This window comes from Pantherophis guttatus, chromosome 9, assembly GCF_059756535.1.
Source record: "Pantherophis guttatus breed Tessera chromosome 9, ASM5975653v1, whole genome shotgun sequence".
NCBI lineage: Eukaryota > Metazoa > Chordata > Lepidosauria > Squamata > Colubridae > Pantherophis > Pantherophis guttatus.
The window spans coordinates 27,709,134-27,735,589 of record NC_142071.1 but is presented as its reverse complement, the minus strand read 5'-3'; the positions used below and the strand labels follow the sequence as shown (position 1 = coordinate 27,735,589).

Here is a 26,456-nt window from a genome sequence, read left to right as displayed (position 1 = left end):
ATTGCCCCCACAAACTGGGTCCTCAATTTACCTACCTTAGAAAGGATGGAAGGCTGAGTCAACCTTGAGCCTTGGCGAGATTCGAACCCTGCAGTAATTGCAGGCAGCTGGTCTTAATAACCAGCTTAATAACAGGGTGCCTTAAACCCTTGTACTACCAAGGCTCTTTTTCCTACGTAACCAAGATTTTTCTACAGCCCTAGCTCAGATATTGTGTGTGTATACATACATGTGTGTGTGTTTATGTATGTAAATTGGCAGCACACCTTCCCACCACATATGCATAATATATATGTATATGTGTGTGTATGTATGTTGTATGTATATGTACGTACGTACACACTGATGTATGTGTATGAATGTATGTATGTATGTATGTATGTATCTATATCATGTATGTATGTATCTGTCTGTCTATCTATCTATCTATCTATCTATCTATCTATCTATCTATCTAGTATACATCTAGTATAAGTATATGAATATGTATTTAAATTGGAAGCATACTTCCAGTGAAAGAATTACAGATGACACTCAACATATGACCATAATTAAACCTCAAAATTATGATCATAATCACTGTGGTTGTAAATTGAGGACCAGACCCATTATTATTATTTTTTTTTGCCGTGGTCATTAAGCGATCACTGCTGTCACTAAGCAAATGCCGCAGTGTTAAGCAAATACATTTTACTCAAAGTGGAATCCTTGGAAATCGGCAAAAAAAAGCCGTAGGACGCTAAGTAAACAATATAAATCATAAGGTACAAGCAACAAGTTGTAGTCCTAAGAAGATAAGGAGGTAGGGAATAGAAAAGATGAGAAGAATAGAAGTAATCCAGCCTTTCTAGATACTAGAAATGCTATCAGATGCTATCAATATTAAATCTCATGCCTCTTTCTTTCTCTCTTTTGACCCCATTCAGTTATTCCACCTCCTACGATCCATATTGATAATTATGATGAAAACTCCATAAGCTTTACCCTCAGACTAGACGCCAATATTCAGGTGAGACATTCAGTCTTCCTTTCTAACTGCTGCCACTTTTAAACATCTGTAAGGTCGATCCCCAAAAGCTGCACCCTCAACAGCTTTCCTTAAGAGGGAGCAATCGAAAATAAAAAAATGAATCAGACATTAGGGAAGGGAAGGGGAGAAACTATGTAGTGTGTGTTTGTGCAGTTTGGTGTTTATAATACCAGTTTACAACTCCTGGGCAGGAGAATGTTTAATTATACTAATTCTACATAAATCTCATAACATCTTCATGAATGACTTGGACGAAGGGATAGATGGGGAACTCATCAAATTTGCAGATGACACCAAACTGGCAGGAATAGCCGACACTCCAGAAGATAGGTTCAAGATACAGAACGATCTTGACAGACTTGAACATTGGGCGCTATCTAACAAAATGAAATCCAACAGTGAAAAAAGTAAGGTTCTAAATTTAGGCAAGAAAAAGAAAATGCACAGGTACAGTATAGGTGGTACCTCGCTCAATAGTAGTAACTGTGAGAGGGATCTTGGAGTCCTAGTGGACAATCATTTAGATATGAGCCAGCCGTGTGCAGCAGCTGCCAAAAAAGCCAACACAATTCTGGGTTGCATAAACAGAGGGATAGAATCAAGATCATGTGAAGTGATTAATACCACTTTATAATGCCTTGGTAAGGCCACACTTGGAATATTGCATTCAGTTTTGGTCTGCATTCATGTTGAGACTCTAGAAAGGGTGCAGAGAAGAGCAACCAAGATGATTAGGGGACTGGAGGCTAAAACATAGGAAGAACGGTTGCAGGAACTGGGTATGTCTAGTTTGATGAAGAGAAGGACTAGGGGAGACATGATAGCAGTCTTCCAATATCTCAGGGGCTGCCTCAAAGAAGAGGGAGTCAAGCTATTCTCCAAAGCCCCTGAGGGTAGAACAAGAAATAATAGGTGGAAACTAATCAAGGAGAGAAGCAACTTAGAACTAAGGAGAAATTTCCTGACAGTTAGAACAATGAATCAGTGGAACGACTTGCCTGCAGAAGTTGTGGATGCTCCAACACTGGAAGTTTTTAAAAAGAGATTGGACAACCGTTTGTCTGAAGTAGTGTAGGGTTTCCTGCCTAAGCAGGGGGCTGGACTAGAAGACCTCCAAGGTCCCTTCTGTTATAACTGTTATTCTAAATATATTATTGAGGCCAGAATCTAATTAGTCAAAATAGGCATTCTTCCCTGATTTCAACCAGTTTTTAATCCTTTTTTTAAAAATAAGTTTTAAAAAAAATTTTTTTAACTTGAACATGTCATCTTCCATTAAACAGTGTGTTGTCTGAGTACAAATGTTTCTATGCTATTACAGTCAAAATTTACAGTGTTCGTTACATTGATAATAATCCTCTAATTTTACAATAATAAGAATCAACATTATAAACTCTATTCATTTCCCCCTCTTAACATACCTTCTACTGAAAATAGACTAGACTAGACTATGATAGAATAGACTAGGATAGGATAGAATAGAGTAGAATAGAATAGAGTAGAGTGGAATGGAATGGAATGGAATGGAATGGAATGGAATGGAATGGAACGGAACAGAACAGAACAGAACAGAACAGAACAGAACAGAACAGAATTTTTTATTGGCCAAGTGTGATTGGACACACAAGGAATTTGTCTTGGTGCATAAACTCTCAGTGTACATAAAATAAAAGATACGTTCATCAAGAATCATAAGGTACAACACTTAATGATAGTCATAGGGTACAAATAAGCAATCAGGAAACAATACCAATATAAATCGTAAGTATACCAGCAACAAGGTTACAGTCATACAGTCATAAGTGGGAGGAGATGGGTGAAGATGAGAAGATTAATAGTGCAGACTTAGTAAATAGTTTTGACAGTGTTGAGGGAATTATTTGTTTAGCAGAGTGATGGCATTCGGGGAAAAATATATTATATTAAATATAATAATCTTAACAATCATATTAATCATCATCATCATATTGTTTACATCTATACCTTAACGTATGTTCTTTATTTCACTGATCTCCATTTATTTCTCACTTCTATTTTTATTCTCCAACCATTCATAAAATAGGTCCCATGTCATGTAATATTCCGTTTGTTCTTTCTCCTTTATAGCAAGAGTTAATCTGTTCATTTCTGCACATTCCAATATTTTCCTAATCATGTTGTCATCTGTAGGGATCTCATCACTTTTCCAATTTTGTGCAAATACAATTCTAGCTGCGATTAATACATGTATAATTAAATATGCATTTCCTTTACTATAAGTTTCAGGCAAAATCCCCAAAAACAAAAATACTTCTGGTTTCAAATCAATGTGCTGCTTTATCATCTTTTCCAACCACATTTGTATTTTTGTCCAATATTTTTTTGCCTGTACACACGTCTACCACATACGGTAATATGACACAGGTACCTGGTGGCATTTCCAACATTTAGCTGATTTATCTTTAAACATCTTTGCTAGCCTTGCCGGTGCCAGGTGCCATCTATAAAACATCTTATACAAATTTTCTTTATTTTATATTACAAATTTTCTTTATTTTCTTTATTCTGCATATAAAGAATTTCCGCTGGAAATTCTACTGCTAGAATTCTGGAGAACCGGTAGCGGAAATTTTGAGCAGTTTGGAGAACCGGCAAATACCATCTCTGTCTGGCCCCAGAGTGGGGTGGGAATGGGGATTTTGCAGTATCCTTCCCCCAGGAGTGGGGAGGGAATGGGGATTTTGCAGTATCCTTTCCCGGCCATGCCCACCAGGCCACGCCCACAGAACTGGTAGTAAAAAAAAATTGGATTTCACCACTGTGTATAACCAAAGTGTTTTGCCCATGCTATCATTGTCTCCACCCAGTTTTTAATTCTGTTCACAATCATCCTTTCTCTTTTGCCTGTATGAGTTTTCTCAGATGTATGTCAAAAGCCAATGCCCCTCCTTGAGCAGACGGGAGAAGTCAAACCTCTTTGTCTTCATCTCCTTTTTTCAGAATCATAATATCTCTGTCTTCTCAAAACAACTTTTATAAAGGTTCTCCTTTATTTAAAAAAAAAAATGGTGGGGCCCTTTTGGTGACGGGGCCCTTTTCTTTCGCTCATGTAAAACAAAAGTACCCAAAAATTGATCAGGTATTTGATCTGTCCGTCTTGCACATTTTTGTACTGGCTGGTTGACAGGTGAATGGCTACGTCGTGAAAATTTTCTGGACTTTTGATACCCACCGACAAGAGAAAAGATCGTTCTATGTAGATGGAGGGAAGTCAGCTCAAACAGGTAAGATGATCTGAGCAAAACTACCAGATCGGTCCCCCGATCAACCCTTAGCCAGGGATTCTTGAATCAAATCAAATCTTTTTATTGTGCTGAAGGGTGAATAGAATGGAAAAATAATGATAGAACAGAATGGAATGGAATGGAAAAATAATAATTTGTTTTATTTTATTTATTTTATTTTGTCAAACATGTACAAGATAGCAGGTATAGGTATAAACATAAACAAAGGAAGTAAGTACAGATAAATGGGGACATTAAGACAGGGACGGTAGGCACGCTGGTGCGCTTATACACGCCCCCTTTACGGACCTCTTAGGAATGGGGTGAGGTCCACGGTGGGCATTTTAAGGTTGAAGCTGTGAGGGTTTGAGGCTGTAACAACGGAGTCGGGTAGAGCATTCCAGGCGTTGACCACTCTGTTGCTGAAGTCATATTTTCTGCAATCGAGTTTGAAGCGGTTTACCGTGAGTTTGTAGCGATTGTTTGCCCGTGTACTACTGTGGTTGAAACTGAAGAAGTCATTAACAGGTAAGACATAGCAGACAATTTTGTGTACTATGCTTAGATCGGACCGCAGGTGGCGCAATTCAGGATTGTCCAAGCCCAGAATTTCAAGTCTGGTGGGCATAAGGGATACTATTGTGAGTAGAGGAGTGGAGGACTCTTCTCGTGAAATACCTCCGGATCCGCTCAGTAGTGTTAATGTCTGATATACAGTGTGGATTCCAGGCAGATGAGCTGTATTCAAGAATTGGTCTGGCAAAGGTTTTGTATGCCCTAGTTAGCAATACAATGTTACCGGAGAAAAAGCTTCACAAGATTAGGTTAACTGGAGAATGGAATGGAATGGAATGGAAAAAAATAAGACTACACTACACTACACTACACTACACTACACTACACTACACTACACTACACTAGAGTAGAATGCAGAATGCAGAACAGAACAGAATAGAATAACAGAGTTGGAAGGGACCTTAGAGGTCTTCTAGTCCACCCCCCTGCTCAGGTGGAAAACCGTCTACCATTTCAGACAAATGGTTGTCCAATCTCTTTTTAAAAACTTCCAATGTTGGAGCATTCACAACTTCTGGAGGCAAGTTGTTCCACGGATTTATGATTCTAACTGTCAGGAAATTTCTCCTTTCTTCCCCAGTGAGGAATTTGACTGCTCAGACGCCGTATGAAATATCTGCCTGGGCCAAGACAGAACTGGGGGACAGCCCGCTCTCTTTCGCGCACGTGGTGACCCGTGGCACAAGGCCGTTTCCCCCCAGCCTGAAAGCCAAAGCGGTCAACCAGACAGCCGTCGAATGCAACTGGAGCGGGCCAAGGAATGTGGTAAAAAATGCAATTTCTTTGGTTCACCCCATGGACTGAAAATGTTTGAAAACCTTGGGGCTAAAGGATTCTGGGACGTTATTTACCACGAAAGCAGAATTAGCATGTTTATTAATTCTTCCCTATTTCCTCTCCACCCTGGGCAGATATATGGTATATTTTATGCCACGTCTTTCCTGGAACTCTACCGGAATCCTAGCAATGCGACTACAGCTCTCCACAATATGACTGTGATTGTTAACAGGGATGAGCAGTACTTATTCCTGGTAAGGATAGACTTTCTATTAATTCCATTAATTCTTTTCGACAATTTCTACAGAAACTTTATTTATTTATTTATTTATTTATTTATTTATTTATTTATTTATTTATTTATTTTTCAGATTTCTATACCGCCCTTCTTTCGGACTCAGGGCGGTGAACAGCCAAATATAAAACATTTCGTACACAAAAGTTAATTTAAATACAGATGAGAGAGGAGATTTGAAAGTTGTTCCTGTAATCAGATGTCTGGGTGGGGTGAAGGATGAAGGCTATTGCTTACCACATTGTAAGCCGCCCTGAGTCTCCGGAGAAGGGCGGCATATAAATCAATTTTTTTTAAAAAAATACACTGTGCTAAGTTGTAGTTTAACCACCATTTGTCCAACGTGCTCTCTTAGCTTAGAGTGAGCTTTTTTCTTCCTGTCATGGTGGAATTCAAGTTCTTTGATTGAGTGGTTGGTGGAACATAAGTTATGAAAGAATGGAAACCACGGGTTTGCAACCAGATTTAATAGTCCCATGTCGGTGATCTCACCTAGGCTTTCCCAGCAGCACGAAGCCGAGTCCTCGTCCCAATAAACCCCTTGTATTTAATTTACAGTGAATTCCTCTCCAGCAAAGTCTTTCCTCTCCCACAGTCTTTCAAGATAGTTCACAATTCCCGACCTTTATCAGGCTTGGAGAGTGGCCAGGCCGATATCTTTCAGATGCCGCAATTCTTGGCAAGAATGCAGGAATGAACGAATTGCAAACTCCTGCAGACTCCACTCCCCTTTTGCTCCTCTTTTATTCCCTCTGGGAGGGGCCACTCATCGTCCACCTGTGGCCTTACTCCCAAGTCGATCCTTGTTCTTTAGCTGTTCCCTTCGTCTGGCAACTCTGCATATGCACACACTGGGAACAGGCTCCAGCTGTTCCTCTGCCTCACTGATGTCTGACTCCGAAGGCAGCTGATAACTTGCATACGTCTCTGGCCCCATCTCTGCCTCCGACGCAGAGCCCTCGTCAGAGATTTCTCCAGACTCCAGGACTGGCCCATGTTCCTCCTCAACCTTCTCACTGTCTGAATCTGCTGCCAGATCCACTGGCTGCTGGCGGGCCACAGCAGTTGGTTAGATTCAGGCTATGCTTCGTGATCTGGAAAATCCACATTGTGCTTTTCAGGAATGAATTGCTCTACTGATATCTCGTTTCCTCCAGGTGCGGGTTATTTCTCCCTACCAAGGACCACCCTCAGATTATATTGTTGTGAAGATGATTCCTGACAATCGCCTTCCCCCTCGACACCTTCACGCTGTCCACCTATCAAAAACATTTGCCATCATTAAATGGGAGTCGCCTTACGATTCCCCAGATCAAGATATGGTAAGAGGGTTGCATCAGTCCAAGCTTGGCCCAGCATTGACTCCACGTATGGTTGGGGTCCAGTGGTGGTATTCAGCCGTGTGCATGCGTGTAAGCCACGTGCATGAGCAAAGCCTGCACTCACATTTTCAGTGCGCCGCAAAGCGGTAGTAAAATTATGTGAAACCCACTTCTGTTGGGGTCTCATGACCATGGTTGGTAGAGTACTTCTACCTTTCTTCTTTTGGAAGAAACCTCTTTTGAAACCTTGTTAACTCCAATGAGAAGACTTTGGAGCGTGGTTAGCCTTGTGTCAACATTTCAAGCTGCATTTACTCTAGTGCTGACATAAGAAGGAGAAGCAGAGGCGTCTGGAAAGGGACGTTTGACTTTTCACCTACTTATTTTCCCTGGAGATAATATCCCCTAGGAGATGGGATGGGAGGGGGGAAATTCCTTTGAGCTGGAGCAGTAGATTAGGGGTAGAATGACTTGGAAGATGGCCAATGAGTGCAGGGGAGTGGGGAACGGAAAGGGAGGGTTTTGTGTCTGGATGTCAGTGTTGGCTTCAGTGGAGTCGGATTTAGAATGTCGTGCTTGAGTTTTTCTTCAAAGACTTTGTTTGAAATGCAATTTATTTGAGACGACCTTGAAACCTGACACCTTGATAGATTAAACGGAATTATTGTATTGAGGTCACCCCCAATCTAGGGAAGATACATTTACTGTTGCTTGGATTTGCCTTCATCTCACTGAGGGACCTTGTTGTCTGTGGTCCTCACAAGGTAGAACCAGACCAAGCTTGGTGAACTGATCCATAAACATGGAACCCTGGAACCCATAAACATGGAACCCCAGTGCCAGAGAGGATGGGTTCAACATAGGATGCTAGCGTAGGATGCTAGTGTAGGATGCTAGCGTAGAATCAACGTAGGATGATTCCAAGGTTAATTATTTAATTAATCCAAGATCAATACTGTCCTAGGTGGGATTTAGCCTTTTTTGGCCAAATTCTCAATGGATCTTTTTTCCCCCTAAAACAGTGTCTTTCAACCTTGTCAATTTTAAGATGCAAGGTCTTCATGGAATTCCTGGCTGGGGAATTCTGGGAGTAGATGTCCATGACATTTTCAAGTAGTCAAGGTTGGAAGACACCGTCCTTAAAAAGATGCTCCAACTGGAATACAATATTCCACGCTGGACGTTGAAGGACAATTGCATCTCCCGTGTCCGAGTTTCCACCTTTGCTTCTCCCCAGTTGTATGCAGTGGCTGTGAAAGACTTAATAAGAAAGACGGATCGAAACTATAAGGTGAAGACTCGAAACAGCACGGTGGAATATACCATCAAAAGACTGGACCCCGGCGGAAGATACCACATCGTTATACAACTAGGAAACATGAGCAAAGAAGCCAGTTTGAAAATCAACACAGGTAAAGAGTATTTTTTGGTGTAAGGATTGAACATCATCCAGAGCGCGAGCCCCATTGAATTCAATGGGTCTTTTTCTCCCCCTGCATTTACTACCGTGTTTCCCCAAAAATAAGACCCAGTCTTATATTTTTTTGAAGCGCTTGGCCTTATTTTCAGGGAGGTCTTTATTATTTTGGGGTGCATGGAACAAGATGGGGCTCCTCTTGCCATCTTACCTGATTTCCAGCTCTGCGTATAAATATTTTCGGGGAGGGCTTATTTTTGGGGGGAGGCTTATTTTAGCGCATGCGCTCAAAAGCCCGATTGGGCTTATTATCAGGGGAGGTCTTATTTTCGGGGAAACAGGGTAAGAAGTTGCTATTACATTTACCTGTCATATCCACCTGTCTCTCCATTGTTTGTTACAGTATCCTTGGCTGCGCCGGATGCTTTAAAGATTATACCAGAAAATGACCACATCTTGTTATTTTGGAAGAGTTTAGCCCTGAAAGAAAACCAATTTAATGAGACCCGGGTAGGTTACAGTTGTGTTACTTACAATAACACTCTTTCCCTTCTCTGCTGCATTTTATTTGTTATGTTATGTGTTATGTTTATTATATTTGTATACCGCCCTTCTCCCGAAAGACTCGGGGCGGTGAACAGCCAGCAGATAAAATACAAAAAGTACAAAATTTAAAACAATATTAAAATCCAATTAAATTAATTTGGCCCACAGTTAAAACACCCCTATATTAAAACCCATAATTTAACAATTTAAAATTAAAACAATTTTAAAAAGTTAGGTCAGGTCAGTCCGGCTTGATGAAACAGAAACATCTTTAGGGCACGGCGGAAAGTGCGCAGATCCAGGATCTGCCGTATCTCTGGGGGCAGCTTGTTCCAGAGGGTAGGTGCCCCCACAGAGAAGGCTCTCCCCCTGGGGGCTGCCAGCCGGCATTGTTTGGCCGACGGCACCCTGAGGAGACCCTCTCTGTGGGAGCGTACTGGTCGGTGGGAGGCTATTTGACCTCTTCAGTGGATTCCTAGGGTTGCATGCAAACTGGTTGCCTTCACACAACACGCCAAGCCACGGTTGCCAGAATCGTGGTTTATTGGTATTGTACAGCAAACAGCCTGCTTTACTTTCATTTTCGTTTTCAGCATAGCTTGATTAGCACAAGGAAAAAAAATCTGCTCCAGCAATTTACCTCTTTGCAGCAAGCAGCAGAGCCCTGCGCAAAACAGCTGAGAGCAAATCAGCTGAGAGTCAGGAGGCCGATCCAATCAGGCTAATCGGGTTGTGCTGAAGCTGAAAGGAGCTGTTTTTCCTTGCTGTTTGCTTTCAAGGAAGGCAGAGGCCAAAGGGTGGGGGCCAGTGCGTGGGTGGGGCTACATTCAGTGTATAAGACGCACCTAAATTTTCACCCCCTTTTAGGGGAGAAAAAATTGTGTCTTATACTCCAAATAATACAGTACTTACATTCACCTTAAATGAATTTGTTCTTTCCACCTTCAGGGGTATGAGGTGCACATGTTTGACAGTGGGACCAACACCACATCGTATCTGGGAAACACTACAGAGAATGTCTTCAAAGTTTCCCACCTGAAGGCCGGCCACAATTACTCCTTCACAGTGCAAGCAAGATGTCTCTACACTGGGCAGATGTGTGGAGAGCCTGCAACTCTTCTTTACAGTGAACTGGGAAGAGGTAGGAAAGTCTCCATCTCCTCATTGTCAGCTTCTCCACAGCATCTCTTGTTTGGAGCCCGAGAGAGAGAAAGAAAGAGAGAGAGAGAGAAAGAGGGAGGGAGGGAGGGAGGGAGGAGGGGGAGAGAGAGGGGAGTTTAGATCCTTCCTCATGTTCATATATTTTCCAGTTGGCCAATGTCAGGTCTTCTGCTCAACAATCGCATGTTGAGAATGACTTTGACCTTATTCTGAGAACTTCTTGGTATCAAGTGAGTCTTCGTGAGTTCTATTCTTTCATCTTTTTCTCTTTTCCCCTTTCCTGTCTTTGTGTAGATGGAGATGCCAGTGCATCCATATTGGGCAAATCTAAGGATGTTGCTGCCATTGTGGTGCCCGTCTTGTTTCTTTTACTAGTGACAGTGGGCGTTGGGTTTGTGGTCTTGTACATGAGGCATCGAAGACTTCAAAATAGCTTCACAGCTTTTGCCAACAGTCACTACAACTCCCGACTGGGCTCCGCCGTATTCTCCTCTGGAGATGACTTAGGTAAGTGAGGTCTGAGTCTTAGGAATGCTTAGGTGGAATTCAGAAGCACTGCTGGATTTTTTTACATCAAGCCTTCAAACTGTCTTTGCTCTACCTGGACCGAGGTTTAGCTTGTTAGATTTCCACTGCAGCCATTTCTGGAGTCCATTAGAGTTGGGTGGTGAATGAATGAATGAATGATTTAATTTGGGTTCCTTTATTGAGTTTGGGGAGTTAGCTTCATTGGGCTTTTTATATATAGAAATAGATACAAATAGTTATAAGTTTTCCCATCCCTATTTAACCAGAATGCTATCTATCTATCTATCTATATAAAAAAAGATGTATGTATGTATGTTCCAGCATAACTCTGGAATGCCTCAAGCCATTTCAACCAAACTTGGTACACAGATGACTTACCATTTGGAAACAAATACTGGGTGGGTAAGACACCCCTGGTGTGTGTGTGTGTGTGTGTGTGTGTGTGTGTGTTTGTTCCAGCATCACTCTGCAACGTCTGGGCCGTTAAGGAGAGCAAATGCAGCGTCCTAGAGTGGCAATTGTTTGTGATGTCATGGGAGGGGGAAGGGAGAGCCTGGGCCCTTAAGGAGAGTGAGTGTGGTGTCCTAGAGTGGCAATTGTTTGTGATGTCAGTTCCTTCACAGCTTCCTCTGGAAAGGCAGCCATGACGTTCTCCCTCCAGTGGAGCAATGGGGAAGAGCCTGATGGATTTGGGGCAAAGTGCCAGGATCGTAGACAGGGCGGGAAAGAGGAGCGCAAGGGAGGGGGAAGGGAGAGGGCAGGGATGATGGGCATGGAAGTAGGGGGAAGAAAGGCCCCTCTCAATGGCTCCCTATCAGACAAAGGCTTCAACGTCTATAAATATCCGGGCAACACCGGGTTACCAGCTAGTATTAAATAAACAATATTCCAGGTGAGAGTATCTCTATCTGATAACCAAATTGACCCAAAATCCAATCACAATATATACGTAAAAGGTAATATTAAAAAAACCAGTCAATAGATTAGACCACATATTGCACTAGCCTTCAAATCCCTCCGTTAATCATCTTTTATTGGGCTTTTCCAAACTGATGGTTCTATGGATCACGGTGAGGAGGTAGGGATTGTCCCCAGCGAACCTTCATGCTCACCTCTACGCTTCTTCATGTCTTCAGTGTCTCTCATTATCACTGTGTGTCAACATAAAACTTTGTGGCTTGATTTACCAGGAGATGAAGACGACGAAGCCGCAATGATCACAGGTTTCTCAGACGACGTCCCTATGGTAATAGCGTGAAGAACGTTTCTGGTTCCGGAAAGCAAAAAAATAATAATAATAATAATAATTAAAAAATGGTGTAAATATTTTATTTGATAAAGAAAAAAAAGTCAACTGTTTATTTTAAAAAAAACAAAACTGAAAAGCACTTTTGAGTTGCAATACATTATTTTTGTATCGGCTGAAAAAGAAAACAAAAAAAAAGAAATAATGATTACACTTTGTAGCACACGGCTGTGAAATTTCAAATCAGGTTGATTTACTCGCTTGAGTATTTCTGTGGTTGGGTTTTCTTTCCTTGTTCTTCTTTTCCAAAAACTTCAATTTTAGTCTGAACGCTTCCTGAGCGCACCTTTGATTCTGTGAGGTCTTTCCCATTGGCAATGACGTTGATCCTCTGAGAACTTGTGAGCGGTTGGGATCTTGGGATGCTTCTTCTGGCTTTGAAGACGTCAGATGGAAATCGAAGGATAGTCTGTCATGATAGGAGAACCCTTCTTTGCAACATGCATTAATGAAATGGTATGGCCTCACCAGGTCCTCCATTGTCCGTGTTGTCTATGGAGATGCTCAATCATCCAGGTCATGCTTGTCTCAAAGGTTGTCTCCTTGATTAGTTTCCATCCATTGTCCCAAAGGTTTTTATTTTTTTTCCCAAGAGGCAACTGGACTTTCTGGTTTTTCTTTGAAGACATTTCGCTTCTCATCCAAGAAGCTTCTTCAGCTTTTTCAAGACAGATTAACAGAGTTGGAAAGGACCTTATAGGTCATCAGTCCAACCCCCATTCAAGCAGGAGACCCTACACCATTTTTGACAAATGGCAGTCCAATCTTTTTTCAAAGTCTCAAGTGATGAAGCTCCCACAACTTCCGAAGTCAACTTCTGTTCCATCGGTTGATTGTTCTCACTGTCAGAAAGTTCCTCCTCATTTCCAAGTTTGGAGACCCGCTTCCCTCAAGCACTAAGCCAGGGATGGCGAACCATTTTGGCACCAAGACAGTGTGCGCACACGCTCGTTTAGGCTGCAACCCGGAAGAAGAGCTGCCCAGGGTGCATGCACGTGCCCGAAAATGAACTTCCAGGGCACATGCTTGCCAGCCAGCTAGTCTTCTGGGTTTCTGACGTACATCTGCGTGCGACAATCAGCTGGCTGAAGTGCATGTTCACGCAGGAAAACGGAAGACCAGCTCCTTCCAGTTTACAACACTGCCGCGCGGAAAAAGGCCAGCTGATTATCGCGCACACACGCATGCCAGAAACCGAGAAGAGGAATGGGTGCCGCTGCACATGCCAGGCGACATGGCTCCGGGTGCCACTTCGGGCACACCTGCCGTAGGATCGTCATCACGGCACTAAGCCTTTGGTGGAGCAAAATCTTCCAACCACTGGGGGATTTGACTTGAGTCACTTACAAAATGTTCTAAGAAGTTGATTCCAGACTGAAGTCCAGATGAGGAGACGAGATAGGACCGTGTTGGCGAATTTATGGCACCCGTGCCAGAGGTGGCATGCCGAGCCCTCTCTGTGGGCACACGTGCCGTTGCCAGCTGCTCACCTGGTTTCTGACATGCACATGTGTGCCGGCCAGCTGGTCTTAGTGGGCGCTGGAGCACCGGAATATGGCCTGAAAAATGGCCCCAAAACAGGCCATTTTCTGGGCCTTTTTAAGGCACTTTTCAGGCTGTTTTCCAGGCCATTTTTTTTGGTCCTTTTCAGGCTGTTTTCTGGGCTGTTTTGGGGTCATTTTTCAGGCCATTTTCTGGGCCTTTTGCGGCTGTTTTCAGGCTGTTTTCCAGGCCATTTTTTTTTTGGTCTTTCAGGCCGTTTTCTGGGCCATTTTTCAGGCCATTTTCTGGGCCTTTTTAGGCACTTTTCAGACTGTTTTCCGGGCCATTTTTTTTGGTCCTTTTCAGGCTGTTTTCTGGGCTGTTTTGGGGCCATTTTTCAGGCCATTTTCTGGGACTTTTTAAGGCAGTTTTCAGACTGTTTTCCGGGCCATTTTTTTTGGTCCTTTTCAGGCTGTTTTCTGGGCTGTTTTGGGGTCATTTTTCAGGCCATTTTCTGGGCCTTTTGCGGCTGTTTTCAGGCTGTTTTCCAGGCCATTTTTTTTTTTGGTCTTTCAGGCCGTTTTCTGGGCCATTTTTCAGGCCATTTTCTGGGCCTTTTTAGGCACTTTTCAGACTGTTTTCCGGGCCATTTTTTTTGGTCCTTTTCAGGCTGTTTTCTGGGCTGTTTTTCGGACCATTTTTCAGGCTGAAAAAATGGCCCCGGGAAAACGGCCTTAAAACGGCCAAAAAAAAGCCTTAAAACAGCCCAAAAACGGCCTCAAAACAGCCCCAAAACAACCAAAAATGGCCAAAAAACAGGCATGTACACGCTGGCCAGCTGTTCTTCGAGTTTCTAGTGCTCCGGGGTGCGTGCACATGCATGTGCACTCCGGTTTGGGCACTCGGTGCCAAAAAGGTTCGCCATCCCTGAGATAGGACATTTTCTACTGCATGAAGACCAGATCATAGAACATGGAGCAATATGGATAGCTTAGCTTCAGGGAAGGGGCTTTGTCAAGTCACGAATGCCATTTTCCTCCACTCCTTACCCAGTTTAGTTTCCTAATTCTCCGGAGGTGGTTACTACTACTACTTCTCCTTCTCCTCCTCTTCCTCTTCCTCCTCCTCCTTCTTCTTCTTCTCCTCCTCCTCCTCCTCTTCTTCCTCCTCCTCCTTCTTCTTCTCCTCCTCCTCTTTCTTGTCATCTCCTCCTCCTCCTTGTCTTCTCCTCTTCCTCTTCTTCTTCCTCCTCCTCCTCCTCCTCCTCCTTCTTCTCTGCCTCCTCCTCTTTCTTCTCTGCCTCCTCCTCTTTCTTGTCATCTCCTTCTCCTCCTTGTCTTCTCCTCCTCCTCTTCCTCTTCTTCCTCCTCCTCCTTCTTCTTCTTCTCCTCCTCCTCCTCCTTCTTCTCTGCCTCCTCTTTCTTCTCTGCCTCCTCTTTCTTGTCATCTCCTCCTCCTCCTTGTCTTCTCCTTCTCCTCTTCCTCTTCCTCCTCCTCCTCCTCCTTCTTCTCCTCCTCCTCTTTCTTCTCTCCCTCCTCTTTCTTGTCATCTGCTCCTCCTCCTCCTTGTCTTCTCCTTCTCCTCCTTCTCCTTCTCATCCTCTTCCTCTTCTTCTTCCTCCTCCTCCTCCTCCTTTTTTTTTTGAAACGTTTCTGCTACAAAGCCCTGTAATTTTCAGGGATATTTGCTCAAAATCTATATCCCAGATTCATGAAGTTTCTTCAGAATAACCTCGTTCTCTCAGGATCAACTTCAACCATCTTCAGGTTTTCTTTCTATTTGTGTGTTTCCTTTTCCTAAGCAAAAAAAAAAAGTTATTTAAAAAAAATGTTCAGGAGATCTATACTTATGTCTATATCTGTCTATAAAGAGAGAAGGAATCGTTCCTTCCTGAAGGTTTTACAGTGACCGAAAGACCAAAAGTTATTTGCATTATGTTTTATAAGGTTTTGTTTCTGGGTTTTATTTTTTATCATTTTTGGTCGGTTTCAACTAATTTATTAGGAACTCTGCTTTTGATCAGAGTTCCAAATTCTCAGTCATGCACATATTGTTCGTTAGCGAGACATCACTTTAATCTTTTTTTTGGGGGGGGGGAGGGGAGCTAAATTTTGGATTGTTTATTTTCTGTAGTTGCATCCGGCATTGTTGCTGCAGTAAAACACAAACACAACCTGTTTTTTTTAAATCTCTGAATATTTTTTCAGGCTTTGTGAGAAAGTTTTTAAAAAATGGTCAGGCGGGTAGAATGCAAATCTTACTAAGTTGTTCACACCGAGGGCTTAAATGTTTTCTGCAGATTATTTTGCACGTGTTCATAGATGCAAAAACAAAAAGAAACAAAAAGGTACAACAATTCTATTTTGTTCTGTTTTTTTCTTATTGCTTCGTCTGGAGTCTGTAGGAGCGGAGGCAGCCTCGACTGGGTTGGGATACAGCCCCATGTCACAAACAGTATTTTACGAAACGGGACAGTCCGTTTACTGACATGGAAATGTCAATGAAACAATATATCGCTTTACATAATAGCAATAGCACTTAGACTTATATACCGCTTTACAGTGCTTTACGGCCCTCTCTAAGTGGTTTACAGAATCAGCCTCTTGCCCTCAACAATCCGGGTCCTCATTTTACCCACCTCGGAAGGATGGAAGGCTGAGTCAACCTTGAGCTGGTCAGGATCGAACTCCTGACTTGTGGGCAGAGTTAGCCTGCAATATTGCATTCTAACCACTGTGAAGCAGTGGTGAAATCCAAATTTTTTTACTGCCGGTTCTGTGGGCGTGGCTTGGTGGGCATGGTGTGGCTTGGTGGGCGTGGCAGGGGAAGGATACTGCAAAATCTCCATTCCCACCCCACTTCTGGGGGAAGGATATTGCAAAATCTCCATTCCCACCCCACTCTGGGGCCAGCCAGAGGTGATATTTGCTGGTTCTCCGAACTACTCAAAGTTTCCGCTACCAGTTCTCCGGACTACTCAAAATTTCCGCTACCGGTTCTCCAGAACCGGTCAAAACCTGCTGGATTTCACCCCTGCTATGAAGGGAAGGGAAGGGAGGGAGGAAGGAAGGAAGATAGCAATAGCACTTAAACTTATATACCGCTTTACAGTGCTTTTACAGCCCTCTCTAAGCGGTTTACAGAGTCAGCCTCTTGCCCCCAACAGTCTGGGTCCTCATTTTACCCACCTCGGAAGGATGGAAGGTTGAGTCCACCTTGAGCCTGGTGAGATTTGAACTGCCAAACTTCAGGCAGCCGGCAGTCAGCAGAAGTAGCCTGCAGTACTGCACTCTAACCTACTGCGCCACCACAGTTAATGATGTTGATTTTTCAGTAGACTCACTGGCTCCCCAAATGTCCTTAAGGAACCTCTGGACTGGGATTAAAACTCCTCTGTGCTTTTGAAGCTCCACAAATGGTATGATACTTTGGGGCCTCTTAGATTGCCCTTCGAACTTGTTTTCCTGAGTGCTTTGGCCCACTTTTCCTCAATCACAGGGGGAATAGGAAAATAGATGTTTGCGGGAGGTGGGGTGTATTAGATCAGAGGAGTTAAGGCTTTGGATCACGTCACCTACAATCCATTGGTACCCTCTGAGGTTGCCGAGGCTGATTCAGTTGAAGTCCAGAACATTTGCACAAGGGAAACCTAGTTGCCTACTTCTTCCCTAAATCTTCAGATCTGTGTCAGAACCTCTCAGTGAATGAAGGTGAATAACTCAAGATTACCTTTTAAAGTACTACCCAAATGCATCTTAATTAAGTGCCTCACCCCATTTTCTATAAACTCTTCTCTAATCCGATGATTGTAATGAGCCGCGGTGGCACAGTGGTGAGAGTGCAGTACTGCAGGCGACTTCTGCTGCCTGCCGGCTGCCTGCAATTTGGCAGTTCGAATCTCACCAGGCTCAAGGTTGACTCGGCCTTCCATCCTTTCCGAGGTGGGTAAAATGAGGACCCAGATTGTTGGGGGAAAGATACTGACTCTGTAAACTGCTTAGAGAGGACTGTAAAGCACTGTAAAGCGGTATATAAGTCTAAGTGCTATTGCTATTCTGTCTTGACATTTGCTCCCATCTCTTATTGGGGTCCTTTTCGGCCCTCAGGGACCACTAAATTCATAATTTTAAATCCTGCGGACCACTAATATGATCTGCCTAATGACCGGCTGGGTGGGCGTGGCTAGGTGGTCCTGTGATTGGGTGGGCGTGGCCAAACTCGATGTCACCCACGTCAAAGGGGCACCTCTCCGACCTCTATTCACCCCTCCCCTCCCAGCCACTCATTGCCTGCCCACCCGAGCTCCTTAGGGCCCCAACAGGAAGCAGTTGTTGGAGCTAAACAGCCACCATGAGAAAGAGTTGGCAAAACAGCTCAGTTCAAATTGGATCTGACGGACAAGGAGGCTCAGCAGAAGCACCTCACTGCGGACTAGGAGCATAGGCTTTCCAAGCAGAGGGAAGACCTGTGGGAGTACAAGGCCAGGTACCGGCGCCTGGAGGCTCAGCGGGCTGAGATGGTCAGCCAGTTCCAGGCCATGATGCAGTCCCACTGGAACGAGGCCCTCCGGCTCTTTGCCACCAGCGGTACTTCCCTCCTGCCTTCGCCCAAAGCCCCACACCAGGAGGCTGAAGCAGACCCCAAGTCGCAATTTCTGCCCCACTCTGCCTCACACAAAAAGACCCCAAAGGGGGAGACTCTCTGCAGCAACACAAACATTCATTGCATGTTTCCAGCCCAGGGACTGTAGTTTGTGGACCTCTGATTTAGTGCAATATAAAAAATGCAAATAATTTTTCTGTGGACCACCAAAATTTTCTCACGGACCACCAGTTGGTAGTATGGGGGAAGAAAAGAAAAAAGGGGAAGGAAGGGACAGCTTACCCATGCTGAGAACCAGGGATTTGGTTGTGATGTCTAAAACCTGTGACCTCTATTCCGATTATTCCTGTTGTAGGAACCAAAATTGTTGGGGATAGTTTTGTTTGGGTTCCTTGAACTCCGAAAGTGGATGAATTCAATGATCAGGCCGAGTGGGTTACGGGAATGCTGCAAAAGGCACGCAAAACTACCTTTTCAGACTCTTTGAGGTCTCTACTTTGTGTTTGTCTTCCAAGAATGCCTTTTAACGCTTAGACCCCAGTGAAATACTGCCGATTGCAGCATCAAACATGCTCTTGACTGGTGGCTCTTGAAGGTTATAGTTACCTTGAAAATTATCTTGGGTTGTTGATCTCCAGCTCTCCCTCCCTCTCCCTCTCTCTCTCCTCCCCCCTCACACATCTATCTATCTATCTATCTATCTATCTATCTATCTATCTATCTATCTATCTATCTATCTATCTCTGTCATCCATCTTGCTATCATCTATTATGAATCATTATCATCATTTATATCTATCATCTATATCTGTTTATATCTATCATCTATCAATCATCTGTCTATCATCTATCTTTCTCATTCTCTCTCACACACACACATCTATCTATCTATCTATCTCTATCTTGTTATCTATTATCAATCATCATTATCATCTATCTCAATCATCTGTCTGTCTATCATTTGTCTATCATCTATCCTCTGTGTATCTCTCTCATTCTCTCTCTCACACACGCACATCTATCTATCTCTATCATCTATCTTGTTATCTATTATCAATCATCATCATCATTTATATATATTATCTATATCTGTTTATATCTATCATCTATCTCTCAATCACCTGTCTGTCTATCATTTGTCTATCATCTACCCTCTGTATCTCTCATTCTCTCACACACACATCTATCTATCTATCTATCTATCTATCTATCTATCTATCTATCTATCTATCTATCTATCTTGTTATCTATTATCAATCATCATCATTTATATCTATTATCTATATCTGTTTATATCTATCATCTATCTCTCAATCACCTGTCTGTCTATCATTTGTCTATCATCTACCCTCTGTATCTCTCATTCTCTCACACACACATCTATCTATCTATCTATCATCTATCTATCTATCTATCTATCTATCTATCTATCTATATCTTGTTATCTATTATCAATCATCATCATTTATATCTATTATCTATATCTGTTTATATCTATCATCTATCTCTCAATCATCTGTCTGTCTATCATTTGTCTACCATCTATCCTCTGTATCTCTCATTCTCTCTCTCTCACACACACACTATCTATCTATCTATCTATATTATCTATTTTGCTATCTATTATCAATCATCATTTATATTTATTATCTATATCTGTTTATATCTATCATCTATCGATCTCTCAATCATCTGTCTGTCTATCATTTGTCTATCATCTATCCTCTGTATCTCTCATTTTCTCACACACACACATCTATCTATCTTTCTATCTACCATCTATTATCAATAATCATCATCTATATCTATGTATCTATCATCTCTCTCTGTTTATATCTATCATCTATCTCAATCATCTGTCTATCTGTCTATATCTCTTATCATTTGTCTATCCTCTCTCTCTCTCTCTCTCTCTCTCTCCCTCTCTCTCTCTCTCTCTCTCTCTCTGTGTGTGTGTGTGTGTGTGTCTATGTCTCTCTGCTGAATAGCATTGTAACATAGCTTGGCTAACAAAAACGGCCAAAATGAAATAGCCCATATACAAAGGCTTGACCTTAAAAAGGAAAAATGCTTGCAGAGTTGACCAAGGGGTATTGTGTTCCTTGGGCCAGTGGCCAGTTTGACAGCCAAATCCGGCAGGTGGTGCTAAAAAGCAAAAGAAGAAAAGCCAAAAAGAAAAAGAAAAAAACCACCGACAAAATGACAAAAAACAGATGTGATGCACCTCTTGCTCCTTTGCCAATAGCCTTGAGCTTGCTTTGTGCTTCCTAATTAAAGTCAAAACACTGCCTGATATTGAAGATTAGCAACACCAACTTCTCAGCGCACACAAAAGTCTCGGATTTAACTTTTAAGGCAACCATCTCTGAGCTACGAACATCTGGATAACCGTTAGGATGGTGGCTGCAAGAAAATGGAGGATTTTCTTCTCTTTTTCCCCCTTTCTTTTTTGCTAAGTGGTGAGGTCATCACAGTATTGGCTACTCAGATTTGGTAATCCTAGCTGGTCTACTTCATTTAGCCCACCTGAAATGAATTTGCTTTCTTCTGCCTCTTGGTTTTGGTTAAGTCTATCTTATCTATAGGGACACGGTGGCGCAGTGGCTAAGACGCTGAGCTTGTCGATCGAAAGGTCGGCAGTTCAGCGGTTCGAATCCCTAGTGCCGCGTAACAGGGTGAGCTCCCGTGACTTGTCCCAGCTTCTGCCAACCTAGCAGTTCGAAAGCAGGTAAAAAATGCAAGTAGATAAATAGGGGCCACCTTTGGTGGGAAGGGAACAGCGTTCCGTGCGCCTTTGGCGTTGAGTCATGCCGGCCACATGACCACGGAGACGTCTTCGGAGAGCGCTGGCTCTTCGGCTTTGAAACGGAGATGAGCACTGCCCCCTAGAGTTGGGAACGACTAGCACACATGTGCGAGGGGAACCTTTACCTTGACCTTTTTATCCTGATCTATCTGTGCCTCCTTTTCCTTCAATTATCCTTTTTCTCTACTGCAAAAATAAAATAAAATAAAATAAACCGAGCTATTAAAGGCAGAAACCAGTACTGCATATTGTGCTATTAATATTAGTATTCCTTGCATATCAATAAATCTAGATTTGTGTGTAGTTTAAGTCATTCAAGTGATTTAAACCAGGGGTCTCCAACCTTGGCAACTTTAAGCCTGGAGGACTTCAACTCCCAGAATTCCCCAGCCAGCTGGTGAATTCTGGGAGTTGAAGTCCACCAGGCTTAAAGTTGCCAAGGTTGGAGACCCCTGCTTTAAACGATGAAGTATCATTGAGATGTGAATCTAATACAAAATCTACCTTCATTTAATCGTTTAAATTACGTATGGATATACATATTTCATTATTTTAAAAAAACCAGTGCAGTTTATCTTGGCCATAATAAAAAAAAATATGAGACATCATCCTTGGGAACAAAGCCACAGTCCCCTCTGTTTTTCAAGCTGTGTTTCGAACAACCCACTTTGCAGCCAAGAAACCCAACGTAATATCACAATGCTTTCTATCTGGTGTAAAAACTCTCAAAAGGTGCAAAATTGGGAAAATTGGCACCCTTTGAAACAGCCTTCGGTGGGTTTCCATTTCGCATATGTAGCATTTCCAATTTTTTTTTTAAACTAAAAAGCTGCTTGTGAAAAATAAATAAAGGCACGATAAAGGATTGAGATATCAACTCTTGGGAAGGTGTGTGTGTGTGTGTGGGGGGGGGATAGCCTTGGCGGATTTGCTTAAACTGCAGCCCAAGCAAAATATGGATTATTAAAACATTTAGAAATTTTGCAGTACCACCAGAATACACCAGGGGGCAGCACAGACTTTGCTCCCTCTGCAAATTCAGACACTGGATAATACTTTGGGTGGCTTCCAAAAATTATTTGTTCCAGATGAGTTCTTCGCTATTGTAATATTTTGTTTAACCCAACCCAATCTGAATGAAGCCGGCATAAGAGTACAGCTTTTTTAAAAAAAATTATTATTATTATTTAATGATGCTCTGCAAAACGAGAGACCCGAGTTCTTAAAAGAGCCAAAGGTTTTCTATTCACATTTTGACAGCTGTTAGCCTTTTGAGCACCCAAGTTGACATTAACAATGGAACTTTTGTGGAAGGAATATTACCAGACTGGAACTGAATATACATATTGGACCGAGATGCCCAAGTCTTGATTTCTCTTTGAAGATTAGAATTACCAAGTCAAAGGAGAAAGACAAAGATGCTAGAAGAGACACCTTGGAATCACAAAGAGATCCTCGGATTTTTGCCGTGTCGTGTCTTCGTGATATATTGATGGTACAGTTGCAGGAGGAAAAATTCTCTTCCCTCCTAACCAGATTTTAAACATCGCGGGGTTCGTTGGGGCATCATTTGAGCCATTTCTGTAGCACTTTTACCTTTTATCTAATCAACAAGTTATTGCTGGATTTCTGAAAGTGTCCGGAAAATATAAGGTAGGGAAGATTGAACCAAAAGGATCTATGATCCTGCAATCTTGCAAAGAGATCAAATACCAAAGATTGCTTTGAAAGGGGAAAATAAAAAAAAATCTGGTGATTTATAATCCGTGCTTAAAATGGCCTCTGCAAACCATGTGCAAAATAATCCCAGAAAAATTCTAGTATTCCTTGGCACCCTTGTCAAACAAATGCATTCTGGGCCATAAGGGCACATGAACAGCTCCTCATGCTTAAAATGGGTTTGCAGTAGAGCAGTGTTTTTTTTTTTCAAACTTTGTAGCTTTAACTCACTGCAATATTTTTCTTCGTGATTTCTTCTCCATTGAGAGAGAACTAAAGATAGAATAGAATAACAGAGTTGGAAGGGACCTTGGAGGTCTTCTAGTCCAACCCCCTGCCCAGGCAGGAAACCCTACACCACTTCAGACAAATGGTTGTCCAACATCTTCTTAAAAACTTCCAGTGTAGCATTCACAACTTCTGCAGGCAAGTTGTTCCACTGATTAATTGTTCTCACTGTCAGGAAATTTCTCCTTAGTTCTAAGTTGCTTCTCTCCTTGATCAGTTTCCACCCGTTGCTTCTTGTCCTGCCCTCAGGTGCTTTGGAGAATAGCTTGACTCCCTCTTCTTTGGGGCAGCCCCTGAGATAGATGGATGCAAGTGACTCCGTTTGTATAGCTCAGGGGTCAGCAACCTGCGGCTCTGGAGCCGCATGTGGCTCTTTCACCCCTCTGCTGCGGCTCCCTATCTCTCAAAATATGCATCACAACCACCAATGTGCGACACCCGCCGGCACCCGATTTATTGGGCTTTTAAACCACCAGTAGGCCAACCATGGATAAATCCAAGAAAAGAAAAGTTTCAGAAGAACACAGAATGTTTAATTCAACTACATATGCTAGTTTTGTGGCCGCTCAAGAAATAGTCAGGCACGGGAAGGGTTTTGTGGCTCCCGGTGTTTTCTTTTCTGTGGGAAACGGGTCCAAATGGCTCTTTGAGTGTTTAAGGTTGCAAAGCAACTTAAAGCAAGCATTAAGTTGGACCCCACCTTGATATACACAGCAGCAAGGGCCTGATTTCCTCAAGAACCGCTTATCCCCTGCAGTTTTCATCTAGAATCATAGGGCTGGAAGAGGACAAATGGTTATTGAATCTCTCCTTGAAAACCTCCAGTGATGGAGCACCCAGACGTCCAGGAGACGAGCTGTTCCACTGACAAAGTGATCTGAAATTTCTCCTTGGTTTCCAAGTTGGGTATCCCTCTGACCAGCTTCCACCAGTTGCTTTTTGTCCAGCCCTGAGGTGCTTTGGAAAATAAATCGACACCCTCTTCCCTGTCATAGCCCTTTAAATATTGGAAGATTGCCTCCCCTAAGCCTTCCCTTCATTAGACTAAGCGTACATAATTGCTGGCCCATATGATATGATGAAGGGACGCGGTGGCTCAGTGGCTAAGATGTTGAGCTTGTCGATTAGAAGGTCGGCAGTTCAGCGGTTCGAATCCCTAGTGCTGCGTAACAGGGTGAGCTCCCGTGACTTGTCCCAGCTTCTGCCAACCTAGCAGTTCGAAAGCACGTAAAAAATGCAAGTAGAAAAATAGGGACCACCTTTGGTGGGAAGGGAACAGCGTTCAGTGCACCTTTGGCGTTGAGTCATGCTGGCCACATGACCACGGAGACGTCTTCGGACAGTGCTGGCTCTTCGGCTTTGAAACGGAGATGAGCACCACCCCCTAGAGTTGGGGACGACTAGCACGCATGTGCAGGGGAACCTTTACCTTTTATGATATGATGAAGTTGGCATGCTCCAGGTCCCAATGATTCAACAATGTCATTTGGTGGGCCTCAGGAAAGGGGACTTCTCAGAAATGATCCCTGTCTCCTGAGACCTAATTTCCCACCCCGCTTCCCCAAGATTCATAATAGCTTTCACTCTGGCTCTGTTTAAAGAAGCCATGGGAATCTGGCTCTATCCCCAGGTTTGAGTTCGAGTGGGTGGAAGGACCCATTGTGAGATGATTTGGCTTTTCTGAATGGTTATTGTTTCTTCTGATTTGAGGTGGTTTATTGAGATTGTACAGTGTATTTTGTACGCTGCCCAGGATCATAACAGATTGGGATGGATGGATGGATGGATGGATGGATGGATGGATGGATGGATGGGATGGGATGGGATGGAAGGATGGGTGGGTGCGTGAGTGGGTGGATGGATCGGATGGGTGGATGGGATGGATGGAAGGACGGGTGGGTGAGTGTGTGGATGGGTGGGTGCATGGGTGAATGGATGGATAGAAAGATGTGGGTAGATGGGAGGGAGGGATGGATGGATGGAAGGAAGGGTGTGGGTTGGTGAGTCGGTGGATGGAAGGAAGGATGTGGGTGGGTGGGTGATGGTATAGATGGAAGGATGGGTGGGTGGATGGATGGAAGGATGGATGGGATGGGTGGTTGGGTGGATGGAAGGATGGGTGGGTGGGTGGATGGATGGAAGGATGGATGGGTGGATGGATGGAAGGATGGATGGGTGGGTGGATGGATGGAAGGATGGATGGGTGGGTGGATGGATGGAAGGATGGATGGGATGGGTGGTTGGGTGGATGGATGGATGGAAGGATGTGTGGGTGGGTGTGTGGATGGAAGGATGGGTGGGTGGGTGGATGGATGGAAGGATATGTGGGTGGATGGATGGATGGATGGGATGGAAGGATGGGTGTGGGTGGGTGGGTGGATGGATGGATGGAAGGTTATATGGGTGGATGGGATGGATGGATGGAAGGATGGGTGGGTGGGTGATGGTATGGATGGAAGGATGGATGGATGGAGGGGATTGGATTGGATGGGATGGATGGAAGGATGGGTGGGTGGGTGAATGGATGGGTGGGTTGGTGCATGGATGGATGGGATGGATGGATGGATGGATGGGTGCATGGGTGTGTGGGTAGGTGGATGGATGGATGGATGGATGGATGGATGGATGGATGGATGGGATGGGATGGGATGGGATGGGATGGATGGGATGGAGGGATGGATGGGTGGGTGAGTGTGTGGATGGGTGGGTTGGTGCATGGATGGATGGATGGATGGATGGGTGGGTGGGTGAATGGATAAGGCAGTCAGTGGAAGATGAAACACCTAGGACTGAAATAACATTTAGTTCATGCAAGGCAATATTTTTGACCTCAGCAAGTATGCTTCGGTTTCAGTTTTGTTCTAGGCATTCCTCGTATTCGGTTATCCAGAAGGAAATGCCTTTGTTTTAAAATAAAACTGGCAGACGCCATCTGGTCAGAATTTGCATTTGAGGTGGGGGGGGGAGGAGAATCAAAACAAAAGGAAGCAACCCACGTTGTTTCAAAGAAATTTGCTGGCCAATTAATTTGGGGCATTTTGTTAAGTTGATTGCACTGTTTTTCAGCAATTAAACAGCGTGCATTCTCAACACAGGATTTTTCCGTTCCAAGCAAGGTGTATCAACTCAGCAACGTATCTTCTTTAAAGTGGTGAAGTTGGGGCTTTGCTCTGAAATATCTGGGTGCTGGATGCGGTCGGTGGATGCGGTAGGAATTTGAAATCCACACAACAGACCAAGTAATGCTGTCCAACAGCTCACTGATGGTGGCCCTTGAGTTCATTGTTGAGTGCAATTATAGTTCTGGGATAAAAACTATTCAGAAAACGTGTGGTCCG

At 43.4% G+C, this 26,456-nt stretch overlaps 1 protein-coding gene across 1 annotated transcript in view; it reads left to right on the top strand.

Annotated features, from left to right (window-relative positions):
- The window catches only part of SORL1 (sortilin related receptor 1), a 107,521-nt gene extending 95,228 nt beyond the window's left edge, over positions 1-12,293 (top strand). The window contains exons 39-48 of the mRNA XM_087875698.1: positions 927-1,009; positions 4,197-4,293; positions 5,450-5,634; positions 5,781-5,900; positions 7,099-7,263; positions 8,501-8,675; positions 9,084-9,190; positions 10,175-10,367; positions 10,682-10,894; positions 12,106-12,293. Of these exons, the coding sequence (XP_087731824.1) occupies positions 927-1,009; positions 4,197-4,293; positions 5,450-5,634; positions 5,781-5,900; positions 7,099-7,263; positions 8,501-8,675; positions 9,084-9,190; positions 10,175-10,367; positions 10,682-10,894; positions 12,106-12,173 (1,406 nt within the window). The 3' untranslated portion in view covers positions 12,174-12,293. The remainder of the gene's footprint in view (positions 1-926; positions 1,010-4,196; positions 4,294-5,449; positions 5,635-5,780; positions 5,901-7,098; positions 7,264-8,500; positions 8,676-9,083; positions 9,191-10,174; positions 10,368-10,681; positions 10,895-12,105) is intronic.
- Positions 12,294-26,456: the final 14,163 nt, after the last annotated feature.